Consider the following 24,622-nt stretch of genomic DNA (forward strand, 5'->3'; position numbering starts at 1 on the left):
GATGAGATGAGTTGCACCCAACAGGAAGCCTACATAAGACGTTTGTCCTCCCTAGCAATCTGAAAATGCAAATTAAAACCATGATTTCACCAGCTACATTTAGAAAAAGTAGACCTGAGAGTATCAAGAATGTGCCAGATAAGAAGCAATGGCAGTTCCGACATACCACCAGTGCATGACCTATTGTATTAGCCATTTGCTGTTCTCTAATAAAACCATAAGCACATGTGGTTGATGGGCAGTCATTCCATGCCAAGGTCAAAAAGCTCTGTCTGTCACCTGATCCATGAAAGAAGTTTGCAACAAAGTAGTCTTTGAAGTATCCAAACACTTGTAATGAGATAATAGGTAAAGATTAATAAATAATAGTATGGCCATCCAAAAGACCCAGTAAAAGTTAATGGCCTAAAAGTACCTGCATTAAAATCCATGAATATCACAGGTACATTTTTAGGGAATTACAGAATATTAAAATGTATTTCATTTACAAAAAGTTTAAAGTTCACATTTTAAGGATGATCATTATTTCATAAATTATTATTATTCAGAGATAGTTTCCTAAGTACACCATAAAATGTAAAGTGCTTCCAATTATCAAGCTTCAGGTGGAAGACAACAGTTGCTTTCAGAAAGTGTAATAAATGGGCACAACTAGGAAAAGGGGTGCTGTGGAGGTTTCTGCTGACATAAGCAGTTTACTAATCATCAAGGCAGATAGTGCTGCACACGTATGTTATTTTTTTTCTTCAACCTTTTGCACAAGTGAAATGTATTATGACTACATTTAAGAACAGAAGAGGTCAGTACTTCGGATGTGACTCAGTGGTAGGACATTTGTCTAACTCGTGAGAGGCCCTGGGTTTGACCCTCAGCACCAACCAGAGCCTGAGGTTGGGTAGAGAAGGGTAAAGGAGGAGAAAAATGGCCTACCTGACTCTGGTATTTTCCTAGGACTCTGAGATGAACAGAATTAGTTTAAAAAAAAAAAAAAACATGCCGAGGCGTTCCCAGCTGCTACTCTCAAGTGAGTAACGCTAATGGCAGAGACGCAAGAGCTGCTTCATCTCTGCCGGGTGTGGGATCAATGCATCAGCACCTATCCCGAGACTGTCAAAGTGTGTTTCCAGCCCATAAGCTTTAGCATTTTCTAGAAGCAACCCTCCCCTGGATCCTCTGGCAGCAACTGTTGAGCCTTTCCATCCATTTATCATTATTATTATTATTATCATTATCATTATTATTATTATTTTGTGTTTTTATTGGGATTAATCATGGGTAGGAAGTGTCACCTTCAAGGTATGCCCCTCCCACCAAAATTGACAACAATTTTCTTAATGGAGCATCTTAAAAGCTGTTATGTCTTTTTTAAAATATTTATTTATTTTATTTATTATGTATACAATATTCTGTCTGTGTATATGCCTGCAGGCCAGAAGAGGACACCAGACCTCATTACAGATGGTTGTGAGCCACCATGTTGCTGGGAATTGAACTCAGAACCTTTGGAAGAGCAGGCAATGCTCTTAACCACTGAGCCATCTCTCCAGCCCCATCCATCTATTTCTTTAGAAGTATGACCATTAATCAAACTGATGATGCTGTGGCCACTTTACTTAGGATTGTTTTGCTCATAGAATTATTCATTTATAGGTGCATTGGACAATCCTCATATGCCCCTAGCAACATCAGCCACAATTTTAATTTGCAAGTTCAATTTTCAAGTATTTGGTTCATGCGGATAAAAATACCAATCCGTGATAGAATCATTCTCCAAAAATAAAGCTTTTATTCATACATATGGGTAGGATAGATGATGGATGGATCATAATTTAAGAAATCTTAAAACAATGATCTCAAACAATCATGTCTTTTGCATTTAAAGGAGGAGAAATCATTTTAATGATTATATTTTACAGTGAATAGTTCATAAAGCTAGCTTTTAACCAGTAGACTTCCACAAACCTGTGATAATTCACAGAGGGAAGAGAAGAAATGCCATCACTATTTTTCCAAAATAAGAGAATGAGTCTGTGACAGCTTCCTGTTTGACTCCCGGGGTCCCAAGTCCCCTCTGTCCACGGTCACTGCACTCGGACAGTGTTCAAACACTGAGCCAAGCCTTTTCTGCCATTACCTCAACTCATTCTCACGGTCTTTACAGAGGAGGAAGGGTGGTATTCAAGCCTTCAAACACCAAGGCTTTCTCTTTCATCCAAAGTTCATGGCCATCACTTCTCAATAGTTTGAAGACGCTTTGATCTTAGTTGGACTAAAATGGAAATAAAAATGAAAAGAAAGGGAAAAAACATAAATGTATGTTTCCTCAAAGTACAAATATTTCTAACATTTTTTTTCTTAGCTTAAATATGGAGTTGTTTCCAAGTTTCAAGGATAGCCAAGTAGCCCCTCTTCCAGCGTCTGGCCATTCTTCTTGTTGGCAGACCTCTGTAGCCTCACGTCACCTACAGAGACCTGAAGTGTTATTCTAATGGATTTCTCACTGCTCACTGAGAAGCAGAGAATTCTCTCAGAGTTCTCATAAATAACCCTCCCTTTCTCTATGTCAGCGCTGATTGAACTTACCTCACGTTGTCAATCTCTCCTTTTCCTTGCAGGTGATGTCATTGTCTATATTAATGAAGTTTGCGTCCTGGGGCACACTCATGCAGACGTCGTCAAACTTTTCCAGTCTGTTCCTATTGGTCAGAGTGTCAACTTGGTGTTGTGTCGTGGCTACCCTTTGCCCTTTGACCCCGAAGATCCTGCCAACAGCATGGTGCCACCCCTCGCAATAATGGAGAGGCCGCCGCCACTGATGGCCAATGGAAGACATAACTATGAGACGTATTTGGAATACATTTCTCGGACCTCACAGCCAGTTACAGATCGACCACCTCATTCTTTGCACTCCATGCCAGCTGACGGTCAGCTCGATGGCACGTATCCACCACCCGTCCATGATGACAATGTGTCTATGGCTTCCTCCGGAGCCACACAAGCTGAACTCATGACCTTAACCATTGTGAAAGGTGCCCAGGGATTTGGCTTCACCGTTGCCGACAGTCCCACGGGACAGCGGGTGAAACAAATACTTGACGTTCAGGGATGCCCTGGGCTGTGCGAAGGGGATCTCATTGTTGAGATCAACCAGCAGAATGTACAGAACCTGAGCCATACGGAAGTAGTGGACATACTGAAGGACTGCCCCGTCGGAAGTGAGACTTCCTTGGTCATCCATCGAGGAGGTAAGACAAACACGGATGTGGCAATACAGTGTGTGGGTAGATGAGAACTCTTTATAAACACATTGGTCAAATGAAGGTTTCTGTAGGCTGGCGTAAAATCGTGCCGTTATTTTAAAAAAAAATGAAAAGGGCAGAGAGAAAACTGTGAACTTAATATCTGGGTTTCTGTGTCTTACATTAAACGCTATGATAGTAGTGTTCCAGTCGTACCAACATAGCAATACAGATTGGGAGGGTAAATAATGGGTCCCGGCTATGGATAGATTACGTTCTGTCACATAGGTTTAGAACCTGGTTCTGTACAGAACTCGGTCCATGCCTGTTGGTTTACTGAGGGAAGCAATATTGGGAATCGTATGTGGGTTCCAGGCCAGCATTGGAGAGGCCAGTCCACTCCTCCAAAGGGCCACCAGGAGCTGGGTTCAGATCAAATAATTGTGAATAGGAACAGTCCTCTACTATGGACACAACTATCTGTCACCATGGATAAGTATGTCTGCCATGAGCCAGGTAGAAAGCGATGGGACAGGCTAGGACGGGAAGCTCTAGGAATAACATGGAACACAATTTAAGGACTCGTGGGAGCTTTGAATCCCTACAGCTCTTCTCTCCATCTTTGTGGAAAATTAATGGGGCAAAGCTAAGGCCCCTTCCTTCTTCTCTGCCGCTGTGAAGGACGAGGCCCAGGCGGAGCAGGTTTTCCTCCCTCTCAGCTAACAGGACACAGGGCGGGAAGTCCTTAATCCTCAGCTGTGGGATGGCGCCGCAGGCTTGCCAGGCCATCTCACCTGACGGTAACAGCAGGTACATGCCTCGCTCTGTGTCTGCCAAGCTCAGCTGACCCTGGAGCTGCAGAGGAGAAGGGTCAAGAGCAGTATGGTGGCGGCGTAGCCAATGCATGACAAACCTGTGTGACTGAACATACGTGATTGCCTCCTCACACTCCCGAAACAAAGTGGGAGCTGTCATTTTAAAACTGCAAGTAAAAGAATTCAAAGCTGAGGGAAGTACGTTTATGAGTTACTGGCCTCTCTGCAGCTTCTTCCCTTCAAGGAAGGGTTACATTATTGACTCAGCAAGCGCTATGCCTTTTCCGAGCAACGCGATGCAAAGTTCCCATGACCCAGAGGAAATTAGTATGATAACAAAATAGTCACACATTTTTGCCTTCATACTGCCTTGTCATAAAGTGGCACGTGAATTTGGGTAATTAAGTGTTGATGGTGTATTTTGACTTCTTGAATTGCTTGTTTAAGATTAAGGCAAATATTTCTAATTTAAACAATTATATATTCCTAATGTTCAGTTGAAAAACTCAAATTTTGGGACAATATTTCTAATATTAAGTGGTATAGCTGAAAAATCGATGTATTGTAGCCATTGTTTGGCTCACAGGAAGAAATTTGAACACATGTTTTTAAATAGCTTCTATTAAATTGTAGCATAGCAGGAAAATGCTTTGAATTCATTGCTGTACTATAATTTGTGCCTTTCTGAAAGCATTTTAGTGTGTGTGTGTGTGTGCGTGTGTGTGTGCGTGTGCGTGTGTGTGTGCGTGTGTGTGTGTGTGTATGTGATCTGTGTGTGCGTGTGTGTGTGTGTGTGTGTGTGCGTGTGTGTGTGTGTGTGATCTGTGTGCGTGTGTGGAGCTGGGCAGCCTTGCTCTCCTCCCTTCCATGGTCTCTGACCTCTCCCTAAATCCTGCTCTCTCTGACCTCTCACTCCCTGCTCTCCCTTTTCTCGCTCGCTCTGATCACTTTCTCCATTCTCCAGTGATGAGACTTGGGTCTGCATTTTGTTCCTTTAGGTGAGCAATGTCTTTCCTTTCTCACTAGAGCAGCATTGTGGAATCTGAAAGTCGTTGTCTGCCTACTGAGGCTCCCAGAATTCCTACAGTGTTCACTCTTCTCTGAAGTTAGTAAGAGATGCCCCATGACTGTGTGATAGTCTGGATTCTCTTGTTACAGGACACTCAGAAATGCTTATGACCTCATTTAGATGATCCTCAAGGCTAGGTCCTTATTTCAGGACCATGGCTGTTTGTCTTATTTTTTAGTATTTTTTTTTATCTATAAAGCAATGATGCAGGTAGTTGAATATTTTTTAGTAAATAATTTGGAAAGCATACAATGAAAAGTAATTTTCTGTCCTACCTATATTTTCAATCTTTTTATTAGAAGAAAATATATATTGTATGTATATCTATAGGCAGTATGTAGTCTGGTGACACATATATGAAATATATATTCTAATGAAGTTATAATGGCAAAATGCATGTGTACGTTTTGATTTAAAATGTCTTGATTAGAAGGAAATATTTAACTTATTAGAAATATTACCATATGGTGTAGTTTATATATCATAACCTTTGTCGATTGAAAGTATATATTTCACTGAGTTCTTCAATGGTATAGTTACACAATGGGGTCTTTTGAGATACCAGCCTCTAAGAACCCTTCACAGTCCAGCTAAGGCCACAGTTGGAGAGGGAAAAAATAACTGAGGGGGTCTGAGAGGAAATGAAGCAACTCACACATGATTTTTCCACAGTGTGTCTCTTATTGTTATATCTTTCTTGTTCTCTAATTCTTCTGTTCTGTCTATAATTTCTTAATTCTAATTCTCTGTCTCAATTCTAATTCCAATTCCAATTCTCTGCTACCTCCTCCTCCTCCTCCTCCACCTCTTCCTCCTCCTCCTCCTTCTTCTTTCTGCTTTTGCTTCTGCTTCTTCTGCTGCTGCTCCTGCTCCTTCTGCTACCTCTGCTTCTGCTCCTGCTCTTTCTCCATCTCCTTCTTCATTTTCCTATTTTTGCTCCTTTCTGGGACACTTCTGCTCCAATTTCTGCTCCAGCTTCTGTCCATTCTCTTTGTTCTTACCCAGCTATTTAGATCCACAAAATCCTGCAGGCTTAGAAAGTAACCAGGAAACCTATGTACACACAGGGGAAGTTTATGACCCTTGGCCCATTAGCACTTTGACCAAATGTAGCAAACTCTGAAGGCCTTTCAGATCTGAAGTTTGCAGCATTTACTAAGTGGTTGAAACAAAGAGGAGACCCAGGCCTCTAAATCATCTGATCCAGGGCTTGATGCCTATCAGAGGCAGCTGTGGAGGTTTGTCCTCCTCCAGTTTGTGCATACATGGTGAATTATTTTTCCTGAGAGTAAGACACAAGCCGTAAATCTCCTGACTGAAATCATCAATAAACTGAGGTGAAAATGAGCCCAAGGAGTTAGGAATCTTTTAATGCAAGGTTCCTTTTAGGTCATCGCCTTTCTCATCTCCAAGGAAGGTAAAACAAGGGCACGCTTACTTTCCCCAGCTACAGATCAGCAGCTTTAGGCATGCAGTAATTCTATGTCCTTGGATATCTGGGAGTGTCTTAAATGGAATACTTTTGCCTGGACCCTAAACACCTACCAAAACCTCTCAATAAAGACAATTGCAGGAAGGCCGATCTCTACTTTTACAATGAGGAAAGGGACAGAGACCTGGTAGTGAGAAGCAGGTTTCTTGACTGTGTGGCTGTTTTCGCACTTATTACATAGAAATGTAATCAGTAAACCCCAAATGCACAGGAGAACTTGTGCCCAGTTAATGAGCAAATAGTGCTGAACTGTGGAAGCTAAAATCTCCAATTTGGAACAGAAGAGGATAAGCTACAGGAGAAATCTACAGCCAGAAATGGCCACTTTATTCACAAGGCAATGATTCCAACACGCTTTGCATTTGGTGTAATCCCCCATACAGAGTCTCTGGCTCTGATGGGCTTACCTTGTAAAATGAGACCGATGAATTGCCGAATAATCCCGTGGCTTATAGCAAACATCTCTCATCCCCTGTACGCTCAGATCCGTTTGTCACCCCTTTCCTCCCCTACCTTCAGCCTCAAGGAACCACTAATCTGCTTGCCTGAATTGTTTCATCTTTCAGGGTATTGTTATGACTAACATCATATGATATATAGTGTTCTGTTTATCACAGTGCTCTTGAGGAACACCTAACAGATACACATGTATGAAAAGTTCATTTCTTTTATTACCTTTACTGTTCAGTGGCATGGACCTTTTATTAATCACTCTGTACCCAAATGCCATCCCTCAATGGAAGTGCCTTTCATGAAAGTGCCTGACGAACCGCAATACTCACAGTGGGTGTTGAGTTGTTTTCATTTTTTGGCCATCTATGAATAATACTTTTCTGAACATTTGGATGCAACTGTCTGCTTACACTGATGTTCTCACTTTGGGAAATAGATGCCCGGAAATGGTATTGCTGCGTTATATAAAAAGGATATATTTAATCTGTTAATAAATTGTCTAGATGGCTTCCGAAATGGCTAGCTTCTATATTCCCTAAAGCAAAGACATCATAACAATTTCTGAAGTCCTAGTTTTTGCATTGTTTCTTATGTTTGACTTGAAAAAATCTTTAGTATAGTCATTCTATTGAAAGTAGACTTACTGATACAGTTTCATGGTTTTAACTTAGATATCTCTGATATTTTGACATGTTTTCATGTGTTTATTGGTATTTATAGACTTCTTTAGTAATATATATCATTAATTATTTTCCCAATTTTATATTGGACTATTAATTTTCTTTTTCTTTTTCTTTTGTAATGAGAACTGAACCCAAGGCCTGACACATGCTTAACAATTCTCTGTCACACTATATCAGCAACCTGTTTGTCCTCCTAAATGACAAAAGCTCATTATATATGCAAACTCTAAGTCAATAGATAATCCTCAAATGCTTCCTTCAGCTCTGTGGATCATTTGTCCATTTCCTTGTTGGTGCCTTTTGGGCAGAAGGACAGAGGATTATGGGGTTGTGACTGGGTAAAAGAAAATGTATCAGGTTCATTTTAACATGGCTCATTCTTTTGGTATCTTGTCTTTGCTTAACCTAAAGTCACAAAGGCTTCCCTCTTTTCTTCTAGAAAGTCTAGTCTTAGTGCTCTAAGCTAGTTTAAAGTTGACTTTTATGTAGTACTATGGACTTAAATTCATTTTCATTTTGCACTTGTATACAAATCGTTATAGCAGTATTGGCTGGAGAAACAATAAAACCTGTTCTTTCTCATTGAAAAGTCTTGGCACTTGTGATGAAAATGAACTCACAGAGATGCAAAGGTTTGTTTCCAAACTGTCTATTCTGTTCCCTTTGTATGCCTGTCCATTCTTATGTTAATGCAACACTTTCTAGATGGCTGTAGCTTTGTGCTAAATCTTGAAATCGGTCCGAGTCCTCCAAATTTTCCTCCTTTACAAAATAGTTTTGGTTATTCTAGGTCTTTCAATTTTTATATAAATAGAGACGTTAGAATTGGCCTTTTTAACATAGAGTTTTTATTAATTCTTAGAATTTTATATGTGTCTGCAACGTATTTTGATCTGATTTATCCCTAAGTCCTCTCTAATTTCTCCCAGGTCCACCCCACCTCCTGTCTTTATTCCAACTTAGTGCTCCCCAACACTTTTAATAACCCAGCAAATGGAATTTGTATTACCCATACGTGCCAGGATGTAGGGCAGTCAGTAGAGCATGGTTGACCTGGGGGGCCACACCTTTAAAGAAAACTGGCTCTTCTCAGTTGGGGTGGAGACTCGGGAGCCCCTGATGTTCCATGCTGGAATGTCGAGGGCTGTGGCCTTGTCCAGACGCTGTGCAGGCAACTCCAGATACCCTGAGCTCCTGAGTGCACCTACCCTGTCATGTCCAGAAGACACTGCTTCTCTTGGGTCCTCACCACCCTCTGGTTCTTAACATCTTTCTACCCCTTCTGTTAAAATGCCCCTGAGCCTTGTGGTGAGGGAGAGTGATGTAGATTCTCCATGTGTGATTTATTATACCACAGACAATGACTTTGTATTTACTCCATTCAATAAAAGACCTCCAGAGGCCTTTTATTACAGAACAACTTCCCAACTTCAGACTGAACTTTTCAACCTGCTAATGGGTCACAACCGCTCTTCTTTAAATCTCCTTCAGTTTCTCACAGCAAGGTCTTCAAGCAAGCACAAACCCCGAGCTTCTTGTATTAAGCTTCTTAGTATTTCTATTATTTTAGGTTTATTCTATGTGTGTGCGTGTTTTGCTCTCATGTCTGTCTGTGTAACGTGTGCATACCTGATACCTGAGAAGTCAGAAAAGAACATCAGACCCTCTAGAACTAGAGGTGTGAACGGTTGTGAGCTGCCATGTGGGTTCTGGGAACAGAACCCAGCTCATCTGCCGGAGTAACCCGTGCTTTTAACATTCCTAATGTTGTCTTCAATTTATTTACAGCTAATTTATGTAAACTTGCATGATTTTTGTTGTTCTGTGATATTTTCTATATAATTATATCTTCCCTTTCCTTTTTCTGAATTTGTAAGTCCCTGACACATTTTCCTTGAGTTTGTTTTATTTTCCTTTCTGGGCCTGCAACAAAGCATTGATCACAAGCAACTCAGGGGAAGACATGACTTTTCTCAGCTTACAGTTCTCTATCATAGTCCATCACTGAGGCAAGCAACTCCTTCCCCGGCAGGGCCTTCAAGGCCACCTGTTTTCTCTTCCATACAGTATTTCTTCCAACTGACGAGCTCATTTATCAGCTGACGCAGGAATCTTGGAAATGGTTGCTTGCCAGCAGGAAGGCAGGCCAGCTTGTAATTGGCTAGCTTTAGTGTGAATCTCAGCGCCACCCACCTAGAGATGACATGGCCCACAGTTGGCTGGGTCCTCCTCCATCCATGAACTAACAACCAAAGTAACCCCTACACATGCCCAGTGTCTTTCGGACATGTGATCTAGGCATTTCCTCAACTGAGGCTCTCCTGCCAGATAATTCTAGGCACCTTTAGGTTGTCAGCTAAAGTCAGCCAGGGCTTCTTAATTCGCTAAATTTCCAAGTGTGTGTGATGCTAAACAGGCGACATCTCAAGAGGTGTGCTTTTTTGTTGTTGCTGCTGGTTTGGGGGAAATCATTCGTCTTGGACTATTTACTATATTAGGTATAAGGCTTTTAGGTGTTCCCTATCAAGTTGAGAAAAATCCTATCAATCTTGGTTGGATGTGGCTTCTCATGATCAGTGGGTCTTCAGCCTCCTCAAACATGTCTTCCGCAAGCACTGAAATGGATGGGTGGTTTCTACCCTTTGTTCTGTTAATATAGTGAGTGTATAACATAGCTTAGATTCTAATTCTGTGTTCTGGACACTGCACCACCTGACCATGCTATGTTGTTGAACGTTGCTGGTTGGTTGCCTGTGTTTTTGTTGGGGATGGACAGAGAACGTTGTGTCTGTTTCTTATGGTCTTTGTCTTTGATGGTAGAATAATAGTAGTCTCATAAAATGAGCTGGAAAATATGTCCCACCCAGTCTCCTCCATTCTGAAAGGGTCTGGCTTTTCTCTTCCTTGAACATTTGGATGAAATCACCCATGAAGGCACCTAAGCTACACTTTGGTTAAATTCATTTTCAGTAGGTAACTCCGTTTCTTTTCTTCACTCAGGTCTGTTCACATTTTCCATCTCTTTACAAACTAGTTCTGATAATTTATGTACCTATGGGCAATTTATATCATTTATGTAAGTATTAGAATTTGTTAGTATAAATTTTGAAGCAATGTTACAGAATAATTTTTCGGGAAGATTGATTCTGTTTCTCTGTGGTTTTGTTTCAATATCTTTTACTGTGCTCCTTGCCATCTCGTTTTTCAGCAGCGTGCTTGATTTACTGGCCCTTTATAGCTTTTCGAGGTCTGTCCTCAGACCAGTGACTCTATTTTTCTCTTCAATAAAGCATTTAGCTATAAATTTCCTCTGAACGTCTCTTTAACTGAGCTCCATAAATTTGGAAAGACCATGTTTTCCCTTTCCGCTCAGCTGAAGAGGTTTCACTTTCCCTCGCAATTTCTATTAGAATTGCTCTTTTTCTTCTTCAAACATTTTGAATTCTCCGAATTTTTTCTGGTATTAATTTCTAATAATTTTATTCAGGGTAAATTTTACATGGTGCCAGCCCTTTACATGCACGGAGTTTTACAGAATAGCCTAGGTGCTCCCTTTTTAAATGAATTTACGTTGAAACATGATGTGTTAGCTGGAAAGTATTTCTTCTTATGTTTTATCATTAAATCAGAAACCCGCCAGTGGCTAGTGTCACCTTCCATTCTTTTCTGCATCTTTACCATCTGTCCCTGCACAACACTGCACATCCGTGGTACACATAGTACAAATTCTTTCCTTCTCTTCAATGCCATTGTGTTAGATATTTTCATCTCTCCTTATTATTTTACTTACTAAGATATTTTTGCAGCTCTTTACTTATTTATGTATGTACTTATTCACTATTTATTGGAAGGCATGCACCTACTGTGCACACCTGTGGATGTCAGAGGGGAACTTTTGAGAATCATTCCTTTTGGCAGCAGGTGACTTCACCCGCTGATCCGTCTGGCCAACTCTTGTTCTTCTTTCTTCTTGTGGAGGATTTCAAGGATAAATAATAAACTAATAATATCTCTTTCTTGTGGTGTTGATATTCTGTTGGAAGAAGAAAAGTATAAAGTAAATGATTATGCCCTTTTCATGACTAGAACATAGATACCTAATCTATGTTTCTTTCTTTTTTTTTCTTTTTTTTTTTTTGCACAGAAGTAAACAACACCATTTTAATCAAGGGTGCTGAAGATGTAAAATAAGGAAGAGATGGTTGTTTTTTTTTTCTTGAATGTTAATTTTATGTGTGACCTCACAAATATATCTTCTTATTTCTGTATCTTTTTCATTCTGTTCCCTAGGCTTTGGAAGCATAAGTGAACATCACACACTTTCTGTTGTTTGAGGCGTTGGGTGTTCTCTTGGCTTTTTTCTCTTTTCCCTTTGGAGTATTTAGTTTTGTATGTAACCCAGGCTGGCCCTATACAATCTATCCCTTCTTGAGCCTCTCAAGTGCTCAAATTATGGGGCTGTTCCATCATGCTAGACACCTTCTGATTTCTTGTTTTCATACCTCCCATTCATCTTTACAGCCAATGAAACAGATCCTTACTTCTTTTAGAACACCAGTCATTTAGATTACGGAAAAACTGTTTTCCTCATGAGTTTAGTAAAGTCACATCTTATCCTGTTAAACACAATACTGGCTTCCCTTCCAGAGCAGTGTTTGCCACTTCCAGAAAATACATTCAATTCCTATTTCACTGAAATGGTTTTTTTTTTATTTTTAGAAAATGATAAGAGCTGGCTGGATGACTCAGCGGGCAAAGGTGTGTGGATGAATGATAAAAACTCAGAGACAGATAGTGGGGTTCAAGCTGAAGACCAGAAAAGCAAAACAGTCAAGCTACTAAAGAAGTCTTACCTCTACCAAGGCTGGGTGACTGCATACTGAGCCCTGAGCCTCTGTCTCCTCCTGCCTTATTTTCCCATCTAGTGCTGGGATTAAAGACATGTGACTCCCGAGTACTAGGATTAAAGGTGTGAGCCACCACCACCTGGATCTGTTTCTGCACCCATCTTGTGTAGTCCAGGGTGGCCTTGAACTCACAGAGATCCATCAGTCTCTCTCTCCCATATTCTGGGGTTAATGGTGTATGTCCCACTGCCTCTAGTGGCTTAGTTTTTACCCTCTGATCTTCAGGCGAGTTTTATTTATTAAAATGTAAGTGAGCTATCACTATAAACTATCACTTGGTTTGCCAGCAAGCCCGATGACCTGAGTTCATTCCCTGGATAAACTACATTCAATCTAAATAGAGTATGGTTATCATGTAACCCTAAATTCTGCGTGTTTGCATATGAATTTACATCAACATTTGCATATGCTGATTATCTGGCATCTTCTTTTTCTCGGCCTTGGAAAGCGTCAGCTTGTCATTCCTGTGAAGCAGTTGAACTAGCACTAAAGGCCCCAAGTCTTTGAAGATAGAACCTTTGAAATCACTCAGTTCTTTGTTTCTCAGCAAACTTTGATTTGGTCCTGTTTGAAGGAAGAATTGGCACCTTTTATGACTGACTGACTTTCTCCCACCATGATTTATCTTCCAGAGTTTCTGGTTTTCCTGAGTTGAGTTTTTAAAATGTTTGTTATCCTATGAAAGTACCTGTTTTATTCGTGTCTCCAAGTGTGTTTTGATAGAATCATATCAAGCACTCTCTATTTTTGCGAAATCTACTTTGTCCGAGGGCTTCTAGTATGAGTGCTATTTTTAATTGGGTTTGCTAATCACTTTTCTATTTCAACAATACAAGAAACATCAATTTCTTCATCAATGCTTCATTTTCTGGTGTTCAACCTCCTGTGATATCAAGAATCATTTGACTCTTAGCCCACATAGACTGCTGTTTGGTCTCTGGAGTAAAGCAAACTCAAGATGGCGGGCTGCCGTCCAACCATGCCCGCCTTTCGCTCTTACACTGGTAAAGTAAGACTGAGACCATTTAATTTGTAGATTTCTCATAAACTGAAATCAATTGGATTAGCAAAGTTTTCTTTCTTTCCCCAGGAAGTGTCTCCAGAGGTTCTCACAGACCAGTGTCCTCCTTTCTTAGGCTGACAAACAGTAATAAGTGTTTGTGCGTGAATATGTTTTCTCCCTTTTACGAAGATAATTCAGAGTGTTTGGGAGGCATCATCCACTGAGCAGAGCTCTGAAGAGATCTCTTCCACAGTGATCCCTGAGCCTTGGGAGGAGTGGCTGTGATGTTCCATTTAAGCAGCGCACCCCACCGTCTCTCTGTTAATTCTCTCTGTTAATTACAATCTCCTGTAAAAGAATCTTCTCTGATGGGGGATGAGAAACGCACTACACTACGGGTTTAATGACAAGCCTTTGAGGGTAGTTTAATACTATGTCCATTTAACAGAAAGACCAGTAATAATTTCACCTCTAGAGCCTATGGCCTACCTAGTTCCAAGCTCTTTAACCCACTACTGGTGCCAAACATGAATTCTGTCTTGGGTAATGAACTTTAAATCCAGCCAACACGTGGTTGGTTACTCTTGTGACATTTCCATCACTCCTGGACTTGTGGGCCTATCTTGCTAAACTAGTCCTTAGTGCGGTCAGCAGAATTCACAGCTGGGTAGGACTGATGATTTTCTCCCTCAATACTAGACACAGCACATCCAACACCATAAAAGAAACCCAATAGGAATAAAGCTTCCAGGGGAGTTCCAGCTTGAGTTCTCCATGTTCGCTGACTTGATAACACAGATTCCTCAATAATCGTCTTACTATCCAGATGTGGAGAGTAACCAACAGCAGCAGCAGTAACCCTTAATGTTTGAGGAGCATCCGTGTGGCTCCCACTGACTGTGTGACTCCATCCATGTGACTCCAGGAGCTATGCCTGGAACTGGGCATTTGATTTGAAAGCCTGTGGTGTCTGGATAACAGTCCTTGACCCCTGTTGTCAGGCAATAGCATTTGAGCTCTGTTTATATCTATATGTGTATATATTCCTGTCAGCTTCAACAGTGCTTGGTATCCATGTGCCTTTTGAGGGGGTTTTATTGTTAGTTATACACCCCATCTTCCCTCTTCTACCCGGCTCTCCATCTCCCACCCCACTCCGGGCTTTCTGCTCCATTATTCCCAACTTCACACCACCTGAGTTCTCTCTTCTACCTTAACTGTGTTCTTTCTTTTCCACCACGGCCCTTGACTGGTTTCCTGGCGTCTATGGGCAATCCAGCTTAAATAGACATATTGGAAGATACACAGCTAACATTCACGTATGAGAAAAAAAAAAAAAACATACAACATTTGTCTTTCTGGGTCTCGGTTTTCCTTAAACAGGATGATTATTCCAGTTCCAAGCATTTATCTGAAAATCTTATTTTCTTAACAACTGAATGATGTTCCACTGTATAAATAAATGCACCACGTTTTCATTATCGATTTATCAGTTAATAGGCATCGAGGCTGTTTCCATAACCTGGCCACTGTGCTAGAGCAGCAACGAGCAAGAGTGAGCAGGGATCTCTGTAGTAGGGTGTAGCCTCGGGTACACACAGAGGAGTGGAGTTGTCAGGGTCCTATGGTAGATCGGCTCACACTGGTTTCCATAGTGACTGCATCCGTTTACATTTGGTTTGTGGAAATTAGCCTTTCTGCCCCGGACAAGAGTTTTAATTTATGTTCCCCTGCTGAACAAGGATATTGACCTTTTCCTGCCGTCCTTAGTTTCTCTCAGTCATTTGAGTTTCTTCTTTTGAGAAATCTCTGTTTAGTTCTTCTCTGGGTCCAAGTGAGGCTGGGGACCCTACCTGAAGGATGTGTTCAGGACACCTGGTCCTCAAGCACTGGGCATCAGAATCTCCACTTTTCAAAGTCAAGAAAGAAACCAATACATGTTAAGATAACATGGCTCGTGAAGAAGAGGAGACAAGTCCTCCAACGGCTTTACAAAGAAAATTTTCGTGAGATGAAAGGTAAGAAAATTGTGTCGAGTACAGTGTAAATAAGACCAATGACCTAGAATTGAATTTGACAACAGGGTCACTTTGACAAGATTGCATCTTTTGCATTGATATGACCATTTGAAGCCAGTTGGAAAAAATTTAAACTGACTTTTTTTTTTCATCTGTTTCTGGTCTCTCAGGAGCAAAGCCTCTTCCGTGTTCCAATCTGTCATGTGTGTATATTTCGTATACTATGATTTTTTGTGTGTGTGTAAAATGTTTTTTTTTTATTGAGAAAAGGAAAAAAAATACAAGTTTCCGCCTCCTCCCAGCCTCCCATTACCCTCCTCCTCCTCGGAATTATACTTCTCCCTTTATCATTATCCTGGACTGCCTTTATTTTTGTCCCCTTCACCTTTGTGAGGTCAAGTTCTTACGACAAAAAGAATTAACATTCCTATCTAAGCTGATGTGTAAGTAAGAACCTGTTCTGTGGTCAGGTCCTAATATTCCATGCTTCGTTTCACTTAGACCTTATCAGGGATGGGGACAAAATCCATGCTTATCAGGAAATTCTTGGGAACAAGTTACTTTTCAATCACCCTTATCATGAGGTTTAAGTAATATTAAAAAAACCAAATCTGCAATTTTTACATAAAAATGCAAAAATTTTTACATAAAATATTCCCTCTCAGTGCCCCTTCCAAGAGTTAAATACTAGAGTTAATATGTCTTCTTCTAAAAAATAAAAAAGATATTTCTTCTTCTACTTAAAAGTGTATTTGTTGGCCAGTTTTCAGTATATGTGAAGGAAACGGGCATTAGAAGCAATTTCAGGTGAAACTGCAACGTATAAATAATAAGTTACAACTGTAATTCCCAACTTAGTCCTAACACTTGGCTCCATTGGGTAGTTTGAGGCCATCATGAATGAAGAAACTACTAGGGAAGGTTCGTATTCATCACAGATTCATATTCTTCACCGAGAGCAGTGTGCTTGCTCTAGGGCAGGTGTGCAGGATTGCCAAGGCCGAGCTGGGATCAGTGCGATGGCAAGGCAAGGATGGCTGTCTTCTGTGGAGATCTGACCTACAATAGGTAATTTCCAGAAAGAACAGTGCGTTGGCCTTATTGACCTTGTTTCCCTCAGGGCCCTGTGGGCATACTTTGAAAACGATGCTGCTGCCCTGGCTTTAGGAAGGGAAAGACTCACAACAGGGTCTGGAAGAAACGTGTGTAAGTCAAGCAATGCAGTTGAGTGAACACAACTGGGCAGAACTATTTCCTGTTGGCTTTCTTGTGCCCCAACTTTTACAGCAACCTCAGCAGAACTCAGTTCTCTTGGTTCATCTACAAAGCCTTTGCCTATTTGTCTTTCTTCATGCCAGGTTTTGTCCTCAGTGTGTGGATAGTGAAAAAATAAGTTCTCTCTCTACGGAGTTTACCTCTAGTGGGGTAATAACACATGAATCCTACAAGTTAACCCACCAGGTACGCCATTTACCTTGTCTATAAAGCACTGTCATTTTATGGCTGTAAACCTTATCATATGCTATCCAGAGACAAATGTGCACTGGCTTGCTAGGTCTGATAACGAACCACTCAGCTAACTGGACTCAGAATCCCAAGGTTCCGGGATAATCCCTACCTCTGATTCCATGGAAGTTTGATCGTGATCCTTACCTCTGATTCCCATGGAAATTTGATCATGTCCCTCACATGCTCTGGATACCAGCTCCTAAAACTAAAGACAGACAATGTGTCATCTAAAATGTAGAGGTTTCTAACAACTTCGGGACTTAATGGTGCAACTAAAAAATTTACAAAAAAAAAAAGAATAGACCAAATTCAAACCCAGTTGACTGCACGATATCATAAAAATCAGAGCAGAAAATAAGAAAATCAAAACAAAAAAATAGAACAAAGAATCGCGGAATCTGGAGTTTTGAATTATAAGCTTGTTTACTTTTAATTATGCAGTCATTTCTTGTGGGTCCCAGGAGAAAAGAGCCACAGAGATTAGTTCATGGTCTCTGTGCTAGCCATAAGCCTGTGTCCTGACTTCTTCTAATCCCCAATCCTAATTTCCCTGAGCTCAGAGTGCAGTTCACTAACCTGATATGCTAGCAGTAGCAGAATTGGGAATCTAAAAGAGAAAGGTTGAACAGCCCAAAAGAAGGCGGCAATAAGGATTTTACTCATTTCTGAAACTATAGATCGATGATTGGACTCACTCACATAAAATATATTTGGTCCGTTTACGTAAAGTGGGTTCTTTTAGATAACATAATTTGTTTATTGATTCTTTGGGAATTTCACATCATGCACCCCAATTCCTCTCATTTCCCACTCACCCCATTTCCACCCTTCACCCTTGTAGCATCCCCCAAAAAAGAAATTTTTTTAAAGTTAAAAACAAAACAAACATACAGAGAAACCAAAAAAAAATCCTCTTCGCTCCTCCGTCTTTCCCTCGTCTCCAACATTTCATTTGTCTTAGCGGCACTGGGAGCCTATAGCTGAGCCCCACTACCCGTCTCCGCCCTGGGGGGCAGGGGATGAGATGGCCCAGGGGCAATGACACAGACTCTGGGGGAGTCTGATGCAGAATCTCTTTATTGCAAAAGGATCAGGGGGTTCTTTGGGGTTAGGGAAAGGCAGCTGCTGCAGGAATACTTCTAGTTAGTGCCTCTGAAACTGGCCGTCACGGTTGGCGTGTTGTGATAGGTCAGGAGCATGCGTCATGAGTTACTATGGAAATGGCTTTCCTACAGGCTGCTTTGGCCAACTTTTTTACTCATTGTAAGACTCAACATGCCTGTGTATGCTATGCTTCTGCCCTGCCACGGGCGCCGAGGTGTGCCACACAGTAGACCCGTATGTTCACGTGGCTTTACTTGGAAATGTTCATTGCAGTGAGTTGTTGGTCTGGTTTAAGGCCTCTGGCTTCTGGCGCACCATTATCGCTGGATCTCACAGAAACTCCTCTCAGATATCCCATGGCCACCCTGTTAGTGATATTTCATTTGCCTTTGAATAAGTAAAGCTTGCCTGAAGTTCAGAGAGTAAAACAACCTCACTGATCAGCCTTACAGAACAGGCAATGATGACAAACACCTTTAATCCCAGTAAACCACACTAGTTTGCCATAGAAACCTGGCGGTCCTGGTGCACGCCTTTAATCCCGGAGGTGCACGTGTTTAATCCCAGCCCTAAAGAGGATTATAAAACATGAGGAGACAGCTCTCAGACACAGTCTCATTCGGAGATCCCTGGAGGCAGGGCCGCCATTTCGGATCGAGGTAGAAGTAAAATCCAGTGGCTGGCTGTTTTGTTTTCCTGACCTTCAGGTTGAACCCCAATTTCTGTCTCTGGGTTTTTATTATTCGAGCTACACCTTGAGTCATGGAAATCCTGCAGGTAGCATTCCACAAGACCAGTTCCTTCATGTGCTCCAGCAGGACTTACATGGGGTAGATGTTAGGGTGGGGTGAACCCAAAGCCCCGGATGTGGGTCTGGGTGGTAGCTGAGATGGTCAGTCTAGGTAGCTGGGGTCATCCGTCTCAGATGATGGGAGAAGTCAGCTCTTCTCTGCCCATGCCATCATGGCCAGTGAAGTTTCTCCTGTGCCTGCACGCTGGGGCAAGCTCTCTTGCTGTAGGGACCAGCAAGGGGCATGGCCAGCTTTCAAGTGCAGGTTGGTTTGGGGGTTTTGTTTTGTTTTGTTTGAGACAGGGTCTCACTATGTGGCACTGGTTGGCTTGACACTCACTGAGATCCACCTGCCTCTGCCTCCTGAGTGCAGGGCTTAAAGGCGTGTATCACAATGCCTGAGTCGGTGTGAATGCTTTAAGGAAGTACTATAAAGTCAAATCTAAAAGTAACTAATATATAATAAATGTTCTGAGAAAATCTCAAACTCTCCCAGGCTTTTAAATCACTGAGCAGTGGTGGCATACTCCTCTAATACCAGCAAGCACTCGGGAAGCAGAGGCAGGGGAATCTCTGTGAGTTCGAGGCCACCCTGGTCTACAGAGCAAATTTTAGGTCAGTCAGGGTTGGTTACACAGAGAAACCCTGTCTTGGAAAACCAAAACTAAATAATAGACAAATATAAAGGCTTTTAAATCACAATAAAGATTGCACACTTCTCTGCCAGGATAGTATAGTAAGCAATAGCTTGGAAAAGGTGCTAGCCATGTCGAAATGGGCAGGCTGCCTCGAGGGTGCTCATTGCTTATTTGTGAGAGCAGAAATTTAAGTGGAGAGTGTGCATACCAGAGAGTTCCAGATAGTCTGCTCAGGAGGGCTCTGGGAATACTGTAAATCATAGTGCATGTATGTAAGGCACTTGGAGCCAGGTGATGGTGGCGCACGCCTTTAATCCCAGCACTTAGGAGGCAGAGGCAGGCGGATCTCTGTGAGTTCGAGACCAGCCTGGTCTACAAGAGCTAGTTCCAGGACAGGCACCAAAGCTACAGAGAAACCCTGTCTAGAAAAACCAAAAAAATAAATAAATAAAAATAAAAAGTAAGGCGCTTGGCTGTTAGCTAAGTAAATGAAATCACCTACTGCATTATCTGGCTATAAAACACTATGAAGTGATGTTCATTTTCGCATATTGCAGAATATGAAACCACGGGCTTTTAACGACTATAAATCCCAGCAAAAATGCAAATGGAAATAATTGCAGTTATTATGCCACATTAGTAACAGTTATACTAATTGCTCTAAAATTTAAAGAAAATATATCATATTTTGTCTCTCATCCTAATTAACATTATTTCACCACGTTGGCGCATTTGTAGAGAATTTTGTAGTGCATTAGATAAATCAGTTTTACATTTCCAGGAGGGTGAGTTGCAATGGGCATTGTGATGCATTTTGCTTCAAAAGCAGTTTTATGAGATAGAGTATCGTCCAATGCGAGATTCGGAAAAGTTGCTCTGAAGCAGCACACTCGAAATTTCAAATAAAATTCACCGATCAAAGGATAAATGAGCCTGGTTTCAGTTAAATGGCTGTAATTTTTGGATGAATATTAGATTTTACCTATACAGATTTTCACATGTTTAAAAAAATATCCAAAATACATATGCCAATGGTTTAAAGGGATTTGAATGCCTACTAAATCCCACTTGCTACTTGGCGTGTAAATCTACATGCCAGCACATGGAAACGCTAAATACAATGAGTATATTTTTGACCATGAATATATGTTAAGTTAATCAGCATTTGTGCAGGTAACCTGGTATGTCACCATCCCAGGTAGGGCTCCTCTCTTCCTCCTTGCTTTTTAGAAACTGGTCCATCCTCCCTGCTTCCACTCTGGTTTCCAGAAAAAAAGACCCTGTAGGTCCTGCATTCATTCACACTAATTTCACCTTGACCTAGAAATCCCATCACTCGCTTCCCTGCTCTGTTAGCATCCTGCTTACTATAAACACCCTATAATGCCCTTTCTTTCACCTTTACAGTTCCTATAGCCTGTGTGTTGCCCAATTTCCCCCGACCTACAGGAAACTTTGCTTGATTCTGTGTTGCTCTCTAAACGATGGTCCTCTATTTTTGCCCCTGAAAGGCCATCTATATATGTGTCTGACCTCTCCACCTTATCCCATGACTTGCTTAAGAGATTTATTCTCGGAGAAACAGGTTTCACCCATCATCTGCACTTCCTTACCTGTGGCCCCTCCCAACCTCCTGCTGCTTCCTGTCCACGCCCACTTCATTGCTAAAACAATCTTCTCTGCTGCTAACAGTGGCTTGCTCTTCATCCAACCCTCCTGCATCCTCCAGATTGCTCCCTCTTGACTCTCTCACCATTGTTCCTGCGTAGTTGTCTCCCTCTTCTCTGCTCCTTCAGAGACTCCTGCAGTGAGTCCTTTGCTTTGTCAGGCCTTCAAGACTAAAGGGTCACAGCACTTGTGATGTGCGCGTCTTATGCCGGCCTGACTGGGGCCGCAGCGAGAGCTTATCTATTTCTATGATTTGATTTCCGCTTTCAGTAAACCTCTGTGTTCCCCCGTATGCTCTACAGGACAAAGACCAGACTCTCCTCCGGCATCCAGATCCTTCATGGTCTAATCCACACCGGTCTTTCCATCACACAGGTCCCCACTCCTCCTGCACCATTTAAACGTTTAACACTCAGCCGGAGGATACTTCAGAAACCCTAGACGTGCTCTGATAGCAGCGAGAGAAATTATTTAAAATCTCCTGCACCACACACCTCTCCCGGAGAGTCCTCTAAATGCTCTTCATGAGTCTTCGAGTTGAACTTTCGCTAAGTGATAGCATTGGTGAAGCCATCATCATCCATGAGAATTTGTGGGATCTCAGAGAAGACATCGTGTTCTAAGTACATTCCCTCATGGTCGCTGTCTCTGCTGGTTGGGGGACTGCACGGTCACTGGCGTGGTTGCAAGAATTACTGCATTGCTGCAGAATACTGCATTGCTGCAGAATACTGCATTGCTGCAGAATACTGCATTGCTGCAGACAGCCTTGCTAACCTACCTTATAAGTCATGAGTCTAGTGTCCTTCAGCACCTAACCATGCTGTTGGCCTAATAATAACACCACAGTTCTACAAATGGATAGAGCCCACAAGTGTTTTTTTTTCTTTATTCTTACATCTCGCCTGAAACTGTCGCCTGTTAGCAAAAGATACGGGCAATGTTATATTACAGCTACATTTGTGCCGCTTAATATTTCACAACTATTACTTATTCTACTATTCTAAGAAAACCCGATTAAATGCATGTGTTTCCTGGAAACTTTTGCTCAAAACTCATACTTTCTAGCAAGAGATCTCTAAAATCTGTGAATTATTTTTATTTTTATTCTGTGTGGGTTTTTTTTCTTTTTTTTTTAAATTTATTTATTTATTGAGGATTTCTGCCTCCTCCCCGCCACCGCCTCCCATTTCCCTCCCCCTCCCCCGATTAAGTCCCTCTCCCTCATCAGCTTGAAGAGCCATCAGGGTTCCCTGACCTGTGGGAAGTCCAAGGACCGCCCACCTCCATCCAGGTTTAGTAAGTTGAGCATCCAAACCGCCCAGGCCCCCCCAAAGCCAGCACGTGCAGTAGGATCAAAAACCCATTGCCCTTGTTCTTGAGTTCTCTGTAGTCCTCATTGTCCGCTATGTTCAGCAAGTCCGGTTTTATCCCAGGTTTTTTCAGACTCAGGCCAGCTGGCCTTGGTGTTCTTTCGGGTTTTTTTTTTTCTTATTAACTACCTTCCAACAAGGTTCTTGAGGGATACATTTATAACTACGGGGATCATTTTAGAATTATGGGATGAGGACGTAGACCCGTGGCAGAGTGTTTGTGTGGCATGCGGAGGCCCAAGGCTCAACCCTTGGAACTAAAGTCATAAAGAAAAGTATCAATTCCTGAACTTCTAGACCCTAGTCAGCCAGCCTATCCCAATCACTACCACGTCACAGCCTAAAATTCTTTGAAGAATTGCCCGGAGTCCAACAGGGGAGGAGAATTAAATAAGGAGAAAAAAGAATGTCATGCCCAAATTTCTGATCCCCAAATGAATTCACGGAGCTGGATTTCCGATGCAAATTACATGAGGGTTTTTAATATTCAAAGTCAAGTTTGGACCAATAGCTTTCCAGATCCCCAACATGGTGGGTGTAGAAAGTGTGGTGGGCAGCCCTAGGAGGGCAGAACTCTTAAAGGGGAAACGCCGTAATCAGGGGAGTTCATGTCCTGTCGTCTTGGGATTGGGTAAGGAGAGCATAGGGTAAGGTAGTTTCTGAAAGCATTGGTCTGTTTGGGGGCACAAAAACCTAACAAACAGCCATAAATTACTGACAGGTATCTTCAAGGACAGGATGCCTCCCAAGAACATCTGGGCCTCATTATATTTTACAGCCCTGCTCCCTGTCTTCTGAACTGGCCATTTTTAGGGTATCTGTTCAAATTTCTGCTATTGCGGCACGTTTCTAGGGATCACCCATTTGGCTTAAGATGAAGCCCCTTCTTTAAAATGAAGTTTGCAAAGTTAGGTTCACACAAGAGCTTGTGGAACCTTCCGGAACAAAGGATTAGGAACTGTATCATTATAAACCAGCACACTTGAGGGATTATTCAAAGCAGTTGCCAATAGCAGGGCAAAGTTACCCTATTTCCCCAGTAAGCTGCGGACTCAGCAACACAGTTACAGCATTAGCTAGTAATACAAAAGAAGAAGAATCTATACAATATAGTTCATCTTCAAGATGGCAAGAATTAATTTCGATGCTTTTTATTTACGACCCAGGCATTTTTCCTTCATTGGCTAATGTAAAACATAATTTTTACAGTATTGGACACTCAGGGACCAGAAATGCTGAAATACTCTGTTTGAGGGGACAGGTTCGCGTTCAAAAGGATCCCATCCAAAATGCCCGGAAGAAGCCCCTGCGGTAGGGAGCGTTCTGAATCTTTCCGACAACCAGGGAACACTTCTGCTCCTGCTGCCTCCCATCTTCTCCTCTGCTGCCCACGTCAGCTGAACCTTCAGTTAATCCAGCAGCATACTGCCTCTCTCGCCATCCAGTCTTCTGCACCCTGTACGGGGAGGCCAGTCTCTCTGCACCCTGTACGGGGAGGCCAGTCTCTCTGCACCCCAGCTCAGACATGCAGAGTCCTCTTCAGTCTCTAAATACTTCCTGCATGACAGTGCTTCAATTAAAATTGGCATATCCCAGCATACGGTTTGTTCTGCCGGGTGGCTGATTGTGGCGCCATAATGGGCTCTTATAAATGGGTGGAAGGTAATTTGCATCAGGTCGATAGGGATCTCCCTTAGGCACGGTAGTTTGTAAGATTGAGGTTTGTGGCACAGAAGCAGGAAGGCTTCTTTCTGATGACTTCAGCTGGGGGAGATGAAAGGGAGCCACACCCTTGGTGCCTTCTCAGAACCCAAAGATGCCCAGGGTCTGAGCTGGCGCCAGGGGACAAGAACGGCGTGCT

At 42.0% G+C, this 24,622-nt stretch overlaps 1 protein-coding gene across 4 annotated transcripts in view; it reads left to right on the forward strand.

Annotated features, from left to right (window-relative positions):
* The window catches only part of Magi2 (membrane associated guanylate kinase, WW and PDZ domain containing 2), a 1,267,351-nt gene that overhangs the window by 1,044,020 nt on the left and 198,709 nt on the right, over positions 1-24,622 (forward strand). For all 4 annotated transcript variants that reach the window (XM_026784667.1, XM_026784668.1, XM_026784669.1 and 1 more), the window contains one exon: positions 2,616-3,245. In XM_026784667.1, coding sequence (XP_026640468.1) covers positions 2,616-3,245 — 630 coding nt within the window. The remainder of the gene's footprint in view (positions 1-2,615; positions 3,246-24,622) is intronic.

The sequence above is a fragment of the Microtus ochrogaster genome, chromosome 26 (genome assembly GCF_000317375.1).
Source record: "Microtus ochrogaster isolate Prairie Vole_2 chromosome 26, MicOch1.0, whole genome shotgun sequence".
Classification (NCBI taxonomy): Eukaryota; Metazoa; Chordata; class Mammalia; order Rodentia; family Cricetidae; genus Microtus; species Microtus ochrogaster.